Consider the following 15,197-nt stretch of genomic DNA (forward strand, 5'->3'; position numbering starts at 1 on the left):
TATCTGGATAAAGGAAGTTCTGACCCAATTCTGAAGTTTCAATATTCCGTATTTCAGTCTTTTGATAACGTGGCTGCATTTACCACTGTTTGCAGAGTCCCGTGGTCACATGACCGTTTTAAAGGACATTTTTGCCCCCAAGTCTGAAGATACTTCTGATTTTGGGCAGAATTGTGCCTTACAATTGTGGTTCTTTCCTTTTGATGTTCTTTGGCAACTGTTTTTTTGGGGGGGAAAGGACACTACAGTGGTACCTCTACCTAAGAACGCCTCTACTTACGAACTTTTCTAGATAAGAACCAGGTGTTCAAGATTTTTTTGCCTCTTTTCAAGAATCATTTTCCACTTACAAACCCAAGCCTCGGAAAAGGCAGGGAGAAGCCTCCTTGGGGCCTCTCTAGGAATCTCCTGGGAGGAAACAGGGCTGGAAAAGGCAGGGAGAAGCCTCTGTGGGGCCTCTCTAGGAATCTCTGTGGAGGAAACAGAGCCAGAGAAGGCGGGGAGAAGCCTCCATGGGGCCTCTCTAGGAATCTCCTGGGAGGAAACAGGGCCTCCACCCTCCCTGTGCTTTCCCCAACCGCATGCATTATTTGCTTTTACATTGATTCCTATGGGAAAAATTGCTTCTTCTTATAAACGTTTCTACTTAAGAACCTGGTCATGGAACGAAAGTTCATATGTAGAGGTACCACTGTAGCTGTTTTTTGCAGTTCTGCTGATGTTATTTGATTGATTGATTGATTGATTGATTGATTGATTGATTGATTGATTGATTTATAAGCCGCCCTTCTCCGAGGACTTGGGGCGGCTTACAACATATAAAAGGCAACAATAAAATCCAATTAATTAAAACTAGGTAAACTAATCTAATATCCCTAATTATGTTAAAAATCAATCATACCCATTCAGACAACAACCATAGATAACATTCGTGGGCCAGGGAGCTAAGATCTAATTGTCCCAAGCCTGCTGCAGGAAGCTGCAATGTGCTTCGTAAAATTATTGGACATGGTACCAATTGCCACATTGCAGTTACATGAATGATTGCACGGCCAATATTGGCTTTGAATTGGAACTATAACTCAGAATTATTACCAGGAAAAAAACCCCCCGATGGAAATAAAATGTAAACTAGCCCTATTGTGCCATAATGACATTAAAATCCTAAACACTTGCTATTATCTTTATTTCATTTCTTTAAAAAAAAGAATGCCTTCTAAGTGTAGTTTGGAAGTGTTTAATTATGAAAATCACACATGGCTAAAAGAGTGAGGATTGCGATAGAGTTGTCCTTCAAATTAGCTTTATGATTTTGCAACAGTATAACACTCTTTCACTGAAGCATTGTTTTTGCAGATACAGTGGTACCTCTGCTTAAGAACTTAATTCATTCTGTGATCAGGTTCTTAAGTAGAAAAGTTTGTAAGTACAGTACAGTGATACCTTGTCTTACAAACTTAATTGGTTCCGGGATGAGGTTCTTAAGGTGAAAAGTTTGTAAGACAAAACAATGTTTCCCATAGGAATCAATGGAAAAGCAATTAATGCGTGCAAGCCCAAAATTCACCCCTTTTGCCAGCCAAAGCACCTGTTTTTGCACTGCTGGGATTTCTCTGAGGCTCCCCTCCATGGGAAATCCCACCTCCGGACTTCTGTGTTTTTGCGATGCTGCGATTTCACTGAGGCTCCCCTCACTGGGAAACCCCACCTCCGGACTTCCGTTGCCAGTGAAGTGCCCATTTTTGCGCTGCTGGGATTCCCCTGCAGCATCACAAAAAAACGGAAGTCCGGAGGTGGGGTTTCCCATGGAGGGGAGCCTCGGGGGAATCCCAGCAGCGCAAAAACGGGTGCTTTGCTGGCAACAGAAGTCCGGAGACGGGGCATCCCAGCGGTGGCAGGTTTGTAAGGTGAAAATAGTTTGTAAGAAGAGGCAAAAAAATCTTAAACCCCAGGTTTATATCTCAAAAAGTTTGTATGACGAGGCGTTTGTAAGACGAGGTATCACTGTATTAGATTTCTTATATGTTTTGTATTTGTTTACTGTGAGCCGCCCCGAGTCCCAGGAGAAGGGTGGTATAGAAATCTAATAAATAAATAAATAAACATCAAATAGAGATGGAGCCAATCGAGTTGTTGATTTGATTGTATTGTTACTGGAATGGGAGTGGGGATTTTTTTAAAAATGGGTTCATACACGGTAGATTTTTAATTGCTGTAAACAACATATAGTCCACTGTATGTAAGCTGGCTGCCTTTTTAGTTTTTTTGGTTTGCATTCCTTGCTGCTTTTAAATCATTCCTCATTTTTTTCTTGGTTGGGCTTGAATTGGGCTGTCTTTAATTATTGATGTTTGTGGGTTTCCTATTGTGTTTTTCGGGTTTACGCTGCTATTTCTCCATTTTTAATGTACCGTCTGCAATTTTCTCATTCGGTTAAAAACCCCATCCAAGATCAGGCTTAGCAACGCCCACCCCTCTGCCCCAAACCAATTTGTCAGCTAATTTGTCCTTAGTTTTGTTAATCAAATCCTGCCACTCGGCGGCTATTTTTAGACAATGAATTCATCCCAGGATTGCAATATCCTTTTAACATTTTTAAAAAAAATCACATTTAGGTTTCCTTGAGTTAAGTATCCTTTTCGAAAACGACCTGCCAACTTTCCCAACTACCCCTTCAAGGGCAAACAGAGAAAGTCTGAGTCACCTCGTAGACTGGCAGTAATAAATCCAGTGTTGGGGGAATATAGATCCATTGAAGAACTCCTTGTAGAGGGCACCACCATGAAAACACTATAAATCATTCCTCATTGACCTTTATTCTGGGAAAACGCATCAGGCTGAAAAATATGCCCTGTTTGAAGGGGATGCAAATGTATAGGCTCCTCTGTTTAATTGGGGAAGGGGACAGAGCTGGGCTGCTAAGGTGGAACGGTGACGTGTGCTCACCCCCATGGCTCTGAGTGCTAGTGGAGTCCAGTGCAATTGTGCTACTGCACCTGGGCGGGTAGCGAAATCGCACATGAACTGGGGGGATGGTGGAGGCCGATTTTACCCTCCCCTGGCTCCAGGAAAGCATTTGGAGTCTGGGGAGGGCGCCTTGATCAGCCTTGGAAGACAGCGTTTAAGGGGTGACTTGATCAAAGTGTATAAAATCATGCATGGGATAGAAAAGGTGGATCCTTGGTTGATGGAATTCCCTTCCAGAAGAGGTTATGACAGCTGTCTGTCTGGATAGCTTCAAGGCAGGATTAGACAGATTCAAGGATGCCAAGTGTATTGGTGGTTATTGAAACAGATGTCTAGGTTGGTTGAGGCAGGCAGGATTCCCTTGGGTACCATTTGTTGGGGATCAAGGGAAAGGGAGGGTTTTGCCTTCTCTTTCTTCTCAAGATCCCCATGGACAATTGGTGGGCCACTGTGTGACACAGAATGTTGGACTCGATGGGCTTTGGCCTGATTCAGCATGGCTCTTCTTATGTTCTTATGAGACACAGTCCTAAGTGGGAGGAAAAGGATGATAGGATTGATGAGAAAAACTAGAATAGAAGTGCAGATTTAAAAAGACTGACAGTGTTGAGGGAATTATTTGTTTAGTAGAGTGATGGCGTTTGGGAAAAAACTGTTCTTGTGTCTAGTTGTCTTGGTGTGCAGTGCTCTGTAGTGACATTTTGAGGGTAGGAGTTTAAACAGTTTATATCCAATTTATTGGACAATTTATGTCCAATTTATGTTCTAAATGTTGCAGAATAGTTCAGCCATGCTGGCTGCGCACACCTACAGAACTTGTGTGATGTGTTGTGGGGGGCCATGAAAGTTGGCCAAAGCACTGAGTTTTCTTTCAAGGGAGGCAGAATACGAATCTTAACAGCCAGCAAGAACTGGAAACCACAGATCCCAGGGAGGCTGTTAACTATGTTGGTGAATTCTGCGTTGATTAAATTACTAGTTTCCTCTTGGGAAACCGAGATGCTTGCCAATGTTTCTCTAGCTACCAGAGAACAGTACATTTGTGCTGCCTAACCTAGAATTTTAGTAGAGAACAGACACTATTGGAAGCATTTTTGCTATGGTTTTCTGTTCCATGAACATGGTTTTCATCTTTTTTGCATCCTTCAAAGATAATTTATAGATCTTGGGAGCTAGCCTATTTTGAGTTTGGCACATTGGATCATTTGTACTGTGTGAGAATCATTTATTGTTCTGGGCTCTTTTCATTCTTCCTAACCCTTGAAAAGAAATTATCTAGAGAGCCTCAGAATTTATCAATTTCCTGACAGTTGGAACAATTAATCAGTGGAACAGCTTGTCTCCAGAAGTTGTGAATGCTCCAACACTGGAAGTTTTAAAGAAGATGTTAGATAACCGTATGTCTGAAGTGGTGTAGGGTTTTCTGCCTAAGCAGGGGGTTGGACTAGAGGACCTCCAAGGTCCCTTCCAACTCTGTTATTCTAAAATTACGGTGAGTCTCTGAAAAATGAATGAACGGGGCCAAATTTGGTGTGGAGAGAGACGTTGTTAAATAAAGAGTTAAGATTTTAAAAATGAGTCAATTCAACCCAGTCTGCAGGGGAAAAAAAATCTCCTCTTTGGGAAAATAGAGTTGCTCAGAATATTGGTGGTGGTTCCATGTTGAAAGGCCTTCCCCTTGGTCCTAGGACCTACAGAAAGCTGTTGTTAAGAGGTTGGACAGAATCCCAGAGTTTAGAACAAACAAGAACACCAGCATTTCAAACAGTGCCATACTCACATCCCTGGCTGTTGTGTGTGATATTGAAAGCATTTAAATGTTGAAAACTATATACACTCTCAGACATTATAGCCGTTAGGTCCTTGGTTAGGATCAGAACTATGAAGTTTTACACACACACACACACACACACAGCGAAAGAGAGAGAGAGATTATCTTAACAACTCTTTGGTCCTTGGTTAGGACCTTAACTGTGAAATTTTACACAGAGAGCGAGACAGACAGACGGAAAGACAGACATTACCTTAACAAGTCTCTGGTGCTTAGTTAGGACCTTAACTGTGAAGTTTTACACACACACACACACACACAGAGAGAGAGAGAGAGAGAGAGACAGACAGACACATAGACACACAGACAGACTGACTGACTTTACCTTAACAGCTCTTAGGTTATGATGTGTAATGTTAAAGGTTTTACTACTCTTAAATTGTGAGTCAAATTGAAGATTAAATAACAATAACACCACTCTAGACTTAGCAACTGTGAACAAGACAAAAAAAGTATGGAGAGTGGATGTGGCAGTAGTTAAAGAGAGCAGAAGGGAAATAGAATGACTGTGGCAAAGACTGGCAAGGGTAGTACCAATAGTCATAAACACCTTGGGTGCCTTCCCAAAACAAGCACCTCACATCCTGGACATAAATTGTTTCAACTCAAAACGTTGCTACAGAGCACTGCACACCAAGACAACTAGACACAAGAACAGTTTTTTCCTGAACGCCATCACTCTACTAAACAAATAATTCCCTCAACACTGTCAAGCTATTTCCTAAATCTGCACTTCTATTTCTACTAGTTTTTTCTCATCATTCCTATTACCCATTTCCTTCCACTTAGGACTGTATGACTATAACTTGTTACTTGCATCCTTAAGATTTTTATTAATATTGATTGTTTCTTCATTGCTTATTGGACCCCTATAACAATCGTTAAGTGTTGTACCACATGATTCTTGACAAATGTCTCTTTTCCTTTTATGTGCACTGAGAGCATTTGCACTAAAGACAAGTTCCTTGTGTGTCCAATCACACTTGGCCAATAAAGAATTCTATTCTATTCTATAATACTATGAAGGTTTAACATAGGTGTGTGTGTTTCATGTGTGTGTGTGTTTTGTGCACAGAGAGGCAGAATAAGCAGCCAGGCAGAAAGATAAAGCAACATTTCTAACCGAGGCAAATGGTTTGTTATCTAAGCTCCGCACAGCTCCAGCCCCTCTGTTGGAAGTTGGATTCAGAATTTTGCGTTGAACTGCCGCAGAGCAGAAATACCGACAGATTCCGCTGCTGAGCACTGATGATCTGACTGGCCTGGAGACAATTCAGAAGTGGTGCAATTACCCTTGTGTGTGAAAGCGATATAAAAGCGCAGGTCCTGCATCTTGGAAACCCTCTTCCCAAATCCCCAAGAACGTGCAAATGCCAAAAAGAATAATAACGCTGTGATATCTCAAAATCATCTTTATTCCAGGCTCTTCTGTACTGGATACATAGAGTTTTTTCACCTCTATTCCAGAAAAAATATTTTCCCATGGAAAGGCTATGCTGGAGTCAGCTGCTTGGTATGTGAATACTTTACACCAGGAGTCTTCAACCTTGGTAACTTTAAGACTGGTGGACTTCAATGCCCAGAATTCCTCAGCTAGCAAAGCGGAGAGGAATTCTGTCAAGAATGTCAATTTCTACCAGAGAGAAGAAGAGTAAATAAGTATGTATTTGTATACCCAAGAGTATTAGATAAAAATTATGCACCTGAATTATGTTCTAACCAGGAAATGAGCTACCTCTTCATTAGTTCTTTAAATTAAAGGTGGAACTTCTGGATTATCTTCAAAGCTCAAATTCTCGGAGTCCACAACTTTGGGCTGCTGAAGCCTTAAAGGTCCTTGCCCCATTTGATCCTTTTTAGGGACAATATTTGTCACATCAGAAAATGAATATTTGGTAGGATCCACTTCCAACTTCTCCAGACCCTCGTGTCTGCAATAGGAAGCAAATAAACAAAAGGGAAAAAGGAAGGAAGGAAAAAAGGAAGGAAAGAAAGAAAGAAAGAAAGAAAGAAAGAAAGAAAGAAAGAAAGAAAAGGGAAAATTAATCTACCTTCATATCAAATGGAGCAGATTCAGTTTTTTAAAAAAGGCCTTCTAAATACATATTGTTATCCAGCAGGACATGAGAGAATTCAGCTCTTGAGCTCCTTGAGAAATCCCAGCACCATTTGAGATGTTCTCCAGTCCAGGGATCTCCAACCTTGGCAAGATTAAAACTTCTGGACTGCAACTCCCAGAGTTCCTCAGTTCAGTGATGTCACCAGCAGGTTGCTACCGGTTCGGGAGATTTGGTCCGAAGCCGGAGGAACCCACCGGGGCAGATTCCTGATTCTGCCATTATAGGTGCGCTGCACACACAGATTTGCTTCTGCTGTGGGTGCAGGCATCCCTGAGAGATTTTGCTTCTGGGCATGCACAAAATATCATGAGGAGATGTGCACGTGTGTGAGATTTTGGTGATTTTTTTTTTGGGTGCGCAGAAACAAAAAACCACCAAAATCTCACACATACGTGCATCCCCTTGCAAGGTCTTCCTTCCTGCGCATGCGCAGAAGCAAAATCTCGCTGGGACCATGTGTGCACCTGCAGCAGAAGCGAAACTACACTGCAGCTCAATATTAGCTACCAGTACACCACCTTTATCCGTACCAGTAGCAACCCTGTCCTGGTACAAGATCAACTTTTCCCATTCAGATAACTGAGCACAACAAGGTATCACAGATTATTTTATTACAGGCATTCTCACAATAACTCACAGTTATGATGCGATTCTTCTGCAGTATAATCTTTCCCATTGTGCAGGTAAAAAGAGGTTGAATTGACCCCACCTCTACGTGTAGCATCTACATGCTGGCTGGCTTAGTAAGTGAAGACAAAACACCCACTGGAATGCTCTCTCCAATTACCCCTCCTCCCGAGTCAGAGCCAATAGAAATACACAGATGTGGTCACATGTAAAACTACATTACCCAGAATGCAACTTCATTACATATTCACTACATTTCCCCTAATGCAATATCTTAAAGAAACATGTCTAAATACAGTCCAACTATCTCTGTCTCTGGGGACAGCACAAACCCGATACTGGAAACCACCCCTGTTCTTGTCCAAATAGAAGAAAGAGGTATCTAATTGTGTCAATATCAGCGTTCCAAATAGCACCTGAGAAATAAATCAAGTCTCAGTCCAATTGTCTCAATCAGAGCTCGATTTATTAACAGACCCATGTTGGTTACGCCATAGCCATTCCAATTCTGAATACTTCCCAGAATCCCACCTAGGTTAAGGTTCATCTTACATCCCCCACACCCACAAGTTCATCACGAGAGCCAGGTCGTGTGCAGGGGCTTATCAACTTCTCCTTCTCTTTAGTTGAGGTGGAACAAATGGTGACCTTGCTTCGGAGAATCTTTGGTTGTGTCGAGTAATTTCCTTCCCCCGACTACTCACTACCCCTCCCAACCCCCCGTGTGTATCTTTTTCTTTTATGAACTGCCAATGCAATACTCAGATTGAGGATTCCTTTTCCCCAAGTGCATTATTTTAATGTTTCCAAATGTAAAATAATGCACTTGGGGAAAAGGAATCCTCAATCTGAGTATTGCATTGGCAGGTCTGTGTTAGCAAAAACTTCAGAAGAGAAGGATTTAGGGGTAGTGATTTCTGACAGTCTCAAAATGGGTGAGCAGTGTGGTCAGGCGGTAGGAAAAGCAAGTAGGATGCTTGGCTGCATAGCTAGAGGTATAACAAGCAGGAAGAGGGAGATTGTGATCCCCTTATATTTGGAATACTGTGTTCAGTTCTGGAGACCTCACCTACAAAAAGATATTGACAAAATTGAAGGGGTCCAAAGATGGGCTACAAGAATGATGGAAGGTCTTAAGCATAAAATGTATCAGGAAAGACTTAATGAACTCAATCTGTATAGTCTGGAGGACAGAAGGAAAAGGGGGGACATGATCGAAACATTTAAATATGTTAAAGGGTTAAATAAGGTTCAGGAGGGAAGTGTCTTTAATAGGAAAGTGAACACAAGAACAAGGGGACACAATCTGAAGTTAGTTGGGGGAAAGATCAAAAGCAACATGAGAAAATATTATTTTACTGAAAGAGTAGTAGATCCTTGGAACAAACTTCCAGCAGACGTGGTTGGTAAATCCACAGTAACTGAATTTAAACATGCCTGGGATAAACATATATCCATTGTAAGATAAAACACAGGAAATAGTATAAGGGCAGACTAGATGGACCATGAGGTCTTTTTCTGCCGTCAGTCTTCTATGTTTCTATGTATTCTGAGAGCATATGCACCAAGACAAATTCCTTGTGTGTCCAATCACACTTGGCCAATAAAGAATTCTATTCTGTTATATTCTATTATGCAGTGGCAGGCCAAAACCTCTAACTCCACATGGTGGTTTCGTCCTGACAGTGAAATAATGATGCTTAAAATGAGTTCTCAACAAACAGTGTGTAAGCAATGCTTGATGAAACTGGGGAGATGAGTAAGCATAGACTAGAAGCTGGAGAGTTAGAACTTTACAGTACAACGCAGGTACCCACCCATTGCCTTGCTTAAAACGTTACCATGGCAGATTATGTTCTGTAAAATTACATTATGCTTGTCAAACCTCCTATACTCCTATCTTGCCATCATGAAATCATACCTTGGTCCAAGATTTTTTTATCTCTTTTGGCCTTGATAGTATGAGAGTTTCCTGCCAAACAAACAAAAGACCAACACGTCCTACTGAAATCACATTACCATGTACAGTACTGCATTTATTTCTGAAACTGTCTTCATAGGCATCTGGTAGAGCGTGGAGTTACACAACGTTGCCTAGTGATTAAAAACTCAGCAACTTATATAGTTCGATAGCGTATCAGAAGTTGGGATGCCGAGAACAGGAGGACCGAATTTGTGCCACAATGGCGTGCGTTTGTGTGTGTGCATTTTTCATGATCGGTGGTTATTGAAACAGATGTCCATGTGCCCGCCTCTATGTTGGTTGAGGCAGGCAGGATTCCCTTGAGTACCATTTGTTAGGGATCGAGGGAAAGGGAGGGGTTTGCCTTCTCTTTCTACTCAAGATCACCATGTGCAATCGGTGGGCCACTGTGTGACACAGAATGATGGACTTGATGACCACATTTGGAATACTGTGTTCAGTTCGGTAGACCTCACCTACAAAAAGATATTGACAAAATTGAACGGGTCCAAAGATGGGCTACAAAAATGGTGGAAGGTCTTAAGCATAAAACCTATCAGGAAAGACTTAATGAACTCAATCTGTACAGTCTGGAGGACAGAAGGAAAAGGGGGGACATGATCGAAACATTTAAATATGTTAAATTAAATAAGGTTCAGGAGGGAAGTGTTTTTAATAGGAAAGTGAACACAAGAACAAGGGGGCACAATCTGAAGTTAGTTGGGGGAAAGATCAGAAGCAACATGAGAAAATATTATTTACTGAAAGTGTAGTAGATCCTTGGAACAAACTTCCAGCAGACGTGGTTGGTAAATCCACAGTAACTGAATTTAAACATGCCTGGGATAAATATATATCCATTGTAAGATAAAATACAGGAAATAGTATAAGGGCAGACTAGATGGACCATGTGGTCTTTTTCTGCCGTCAGTCTTCTATGTTTCTATGATGGGCTTTGGCCTGATTCAGCATGGCTGTTCTTATGTTCTTATGATCCAGGTTAGCTGTGGGTGCCTGACTTACTGTTGTTCAGTCAGTGCTGCCAAGAGAGACTTGAATACAAGTAGGTAGTCCTTGACTTGTGACCACAATTGAGCCCCAAATTTAAAAAGTTGTTTAAGCAAGACAGGTATAAAGTGATTTTTGCCCATTTTTGCCCCTCATCCCTGTCAAACTATTCACTAAGGCTGCATTACTTTACACTGGACCTCAAGCATCTTGAAGTATGTGCCTCTCCATTCTTCCTCCATACTCTGGTTTACAAATGAGATGAACAAGTTTCCACGGTCTGTGTTGATTTGGGAAGACATGTCATCTGCTGGTGTCGGTCCACTTTGCTTCATTAAGTCCAAGGTCAACACAGCCATCTACTAGGGAGATTTTGGAGCACTCTATGCTTTCATCTGCCTACGAGCTTTATGGGGACAGTGCCTTAAATTTTCAAGCAGAATTTGGCACCTGCCCACACTGCCAAAATCACCAAAACCTGCTTCAATGACCATGGGATTGCTGTGCTTGATTGGCCAACAAACTTGCCTGACCTGAACCCCATAGAGAATCTATGGGGCATTGCCAAGAGTAAGATGAGAGAGATGAGACCGAACGATGCAGAAGAGTTGAAGGCCACGATTGAATCATCCTGGTCTTCCACAAATCCCAGCGACCAGTTAGGTCCCACAGAGTGGGCCTTCTCCGGCTCCCGTCGACTAAACAATGTCGTTTGGTGGGACCCAAGGGAAGAGCTTTCTCTGTGGCGGCCCCGGCCCTTTGGAACCAACTCCCTCCAGAGATTAGAATTGCCCCCACCCTCCTCGCCTTTCATAAGCTTCTTAAAACCCACCTCTGCCGTCAGGCATGGGGGAACTGAGATATTCTTTCCCCCTTAGGCCTTTACAATTTATGCATGGTATGTTTGTATGTATGTTTGGTTTTATAATAAGGGTTTTTAATTGTTTTACTATTGGATTGTCACATGTTGTTTTATCACTGTTGTTAGCCGCCCCGAGTCCACGGAGAGGGGCGGCATACAAATCCAATAAATGAATAGATAGATAGATAGATAGATAGATAGATAGATAGATAGATAGATAGATGATAGATTAGATAGACAGACAGACAGACAGACAGACGATGATAGACAGACAGACAGACAGATGATGATAGATAGATAGATAGATAGATAGATAGATAGATAGATAGATAGATAGATAGATAGATAGATGATAGACAGACAGGCAGACAGACAGACAGACAGACAGACAGACAGACAGACAGACAGACAGACAGATGATAGATAGATGATAGATAGATAGATAGATAGATAGATAGATGATAGACAGACAGACAGACAGACAGACAGACAGACAGACAGATAAATAATAAATACACCTAAGCAGTGCAACAGGCTGATAGCTTCTACGCCACGCTGCATTGAGGCAGTAATTGCTGCAAAAGGGCCCCAAACCAAGTACTGAGTACATATGCATGCTAATACCTTTCAGAGGTCTGATATTGTTCTATGTACAATCCTTGTTTTATTGATTTCATGTAATACTCTAAGTTTCTGAGATGGAGGATTTGGGGTTTTCATGGGCTGTATCCCCTAATCATCACAATTATGACAAATCAAGGCTTAAACTATCTTGCCTTGCATTTTATGAGTATAGTTGACTTCCTGGGATGCTTCAACCATCGTAAAAAACATGGCAGTTGCCAACCGCCCAAATGTGGACCACGTGACTTTTGGGGGTGGGGGGCAGTGATTGGCTCCTGCGGGTACAGTAGAAAAGGCACCCTAACCCTCGACGTGAGTGATGTCAAGTTGGCCACCTTTAAGCCAGTCACATGTCCTTTAAGCCATCCCTGGTCACATGACCTTTAAGCCACTCCCACCTGGTCACATGGCCAGCAAGCCACACCCACAAAATGAGCCACATCCACAATGTGGTAGTAATTTTTTTGCAGCTGTTCGGGGGGGAGGGATGCTGCAAACTGTCATAAAGGGTGAGTACTGATCAAATCTAATTAATAATAATAATAATAATAAGAAGAAGAAGAAGAAGTCTCTTTTTTCAGTGCCCTTGTAACATTGAATGGTCATTAAATGAATGTTTGTCAGTTGAGAACTACCTACGCTTACTTTGAAAATGAAATTTAAAAAGTCCAGTGATTATTATTATTATTTATTCGATTTGTATGCCGTCCCTCTCCGAAGACACCAGTGGAAGTGTCTATTGAAGCGCAAGGAGTGTTTTGAAAGATATTTTAATTTGGGAGGTTGAGAGGGGGGAGGAAGGATAGGAATGGCCACAAGAGGAAGAAAAAAGCATCCCTTTTACTTTACTTCATTTTTATCTCCACCCACCTACTCAGGGGGGGGGTTGCTCAGGCTTTCCCAGAGTTGCTCTTCACATAATGTTCCTTGAATTCATGCAATTAGCATAACAAACAGTTTGGCTTTTAGTGAAGAAGTTCCAAGCTGAAAAAGTTTGAGAGGTATTCATTTTTAGAGCTCCCCAGCATGCTATTAAGCTTTTTCACTTCAACACTGAGACAACAGAGCTATAAAATGAACCAAAACTCACTTAGTAAATGTCTCGCTTAACAACATAAATTTGGGGCTCAAAGAGGATGTCAGGCTATTCTCCAAACCACCTGAGAATAGAATAGAATAGAATTTTTTATTGGCCAAGTGTGATTGGACACACAAGGAATTTGTCTTGGTGCATATGCTCTCAGTGTACATAAAATAAAATATACATTTGTCAAGAATCATGTGGTACAACACTTAATGATTGTCACAGGGGTCAAATAAGCAATGAAGAAGCAATGTTAATAAAAATCTTAGGATATAAGTAACAAGTTACAGTCATACAGTCAACATGGGAGGAAGTGGGTAATAGGAATGATGAGAAAAATGATGAGGGTAGAACAAGAAGCAATGGGTGGAAATTAAAAAGGACAGAAGCAACTTAGAACTAAAGAGAAATTTCTGACAGTTAGAACAATTAATCCGTGGAACAGCTTGCACCCAGAAGTTGTGACTGCTCCAGCACTGGAAATTTTTAAGAAGATGTTGAATGACCATTTGTCTACGTAATGTCTCCAATACAAGCAGGGGGTTGGACTAAAAGACCTCCAAGGTCCCTTCCAACTCTGTTGTTATTATTATCGTGGTTGTAAGTCGAGGGCTGTTTGTATAACGTTAGTGTCCGTATGAGTCCCAGCGACTGGTTAGGTCCCACAGAGTTGGCCTTCTCCAGATCCTTTCAACTAGACAATGTCACCTGGTGGGGCCTAGGGGAAGATCCTTCTTTGTGGGGGCCCGGCCCTCTGGAATCAGCTCCCCCTGGAGATTCGCACTGCCCCCACCCTCCTCGCCTTTTGCAAGAGTCTCAAGACTCATTTATACTTCCAGGCTTGGGATGATTAGATCTCAGCCCCCTGGTTGACGAATGTTGATATGGCTGTTGTTTGAATGGGTATGACTGATTTTTAATATAATTGGGGATTTTAGATTAATAATAATAATAATAATAATAATAATAATAATAATAATAATTTATTAGATTTGTATGCCGCCCCTCTCCGAAGACTCTGGGTGGCTCACAACACAACAATAATAAACAGTATACAGTAAACAAATCTAATATTTAAAAAAGAGATATCTAAAAGCCCATTATATAAAACCATACAACAAGCATACCATACATAAAACTATATAAGCCTGGGGGAAATGTTTCAATTGCCCCATGCCTGGCGGTATAGGTGGGTCTTAAGCAATTTACGAAAGACAAGGAGGGTGGGGGCAGTTCTAATCTCTGGGGGGGAGTTGATTCCAGGAATTGTTTGCTTAGTTTTAATTAATTGGATTTAGCTATTATATGCTGTTGTTTTTTATATATCGTAAGCTTCTCCAAGTCTTCAGAGAGGGGTGGCATATAAATCCAATAGATAGATAAATAAATAAACTTCCTGCTCATCTACAAGGTGAAGCTACCTGACTGCTTATATGAGGTGCTGTTATGGTTGATAGTGGTCACAACATGATAATTATCATCATCGGCAGATGATACAAGAGTGCGGGCTAAGATTCCAACCCGGGCAAGTGAAAAATACTGATTTCTAGGGCCTGAGCTGCCTTCCCTCTATAAATACTGGTGGGTGGGTGTGGAGTGCTGCAAGCTATGTTGAAACTTCCTGGTAAGTCAGTGGGGTAACACCTGGGGTCACTGATGTAATGCTGAGCCAGCACTCCACACCCACCCACCAATATTTATAGAGGGAAGGCAGCTCAGGTATCGCTGTGTTTGCCCTAGCACAAGGACAGAAGCACCAGCCTGAAGAGGACGAGTGGGACCTCGTCGAAACATTGCCAGAAATCTCTGAAACTTACATGGGAAGAAACCCGAATATGCCAAGACCGTCATACCTCTATCCGTGAAAATCCACAGCGAATTTCCAAGAACTAACAATTCAACCTTAGAGCCACATACTGTATATTCTTTCTTATTGGACCCAGAATCTCCCATACCATTGTCATGCAGTCTAGCTTACTGCAGTGATCTAGATGCTATGAGATTGCAAAATGCCCACAAGACACAACTCTCTGCTAAGAGAGGATGATCACGAAACCAGGTTAGGGTGCCTGCTGCAAAGCTGCAATCAAACCCGGATCCCTTCTCCACTT

General features: G+C 41.7%; 1 protein-coding gene across 1 annotated transcript in view; it reads right to left on the reverse strand.

Moving 5' to 3' along the window:
- Positions 1-6,195: 6,195 nt before the first annotated feature.
- DNAAF11 (dynein axonemal assembly factor 11) overlaps positions 6,196-15,197 on the reverse strand; it is a 60,255-nt gene continuing 51,253 nt past the window's right edge. The window contains exons 12-13 of the mRNA XM_070748311.1: positions 6,534-6,729; positions 6,196-6,431 (exon numbers count right to left, since the gene is read on the reverse strand). Coding sequence (XP_070604412.1) covers positions 6,549-6,729 — 181 coding nt within the window. The 3' untranslated portion in view covers positions 6,196-6,431; positions 6,534-6,548. The remainder of the gene's footprint in view (positions 6,432-6,533; positions 6,730-15,197) is intronic.

This window comes from Erythrolamprus reginae, chromosome 3, assembly GCF_031021105.1.
Source record: "Erythrolamprus reginae isolate rEryReg1 chromosome 3, rEryReg1.hap1, whole genome shotgun sequence".
Lineage (NCBI taxonomy): Eukaryota > Metazoa > Chordata > Lepidosauria > Squamata > Dipsadidae > Erythrolamprus > Erythrolamprus reginae.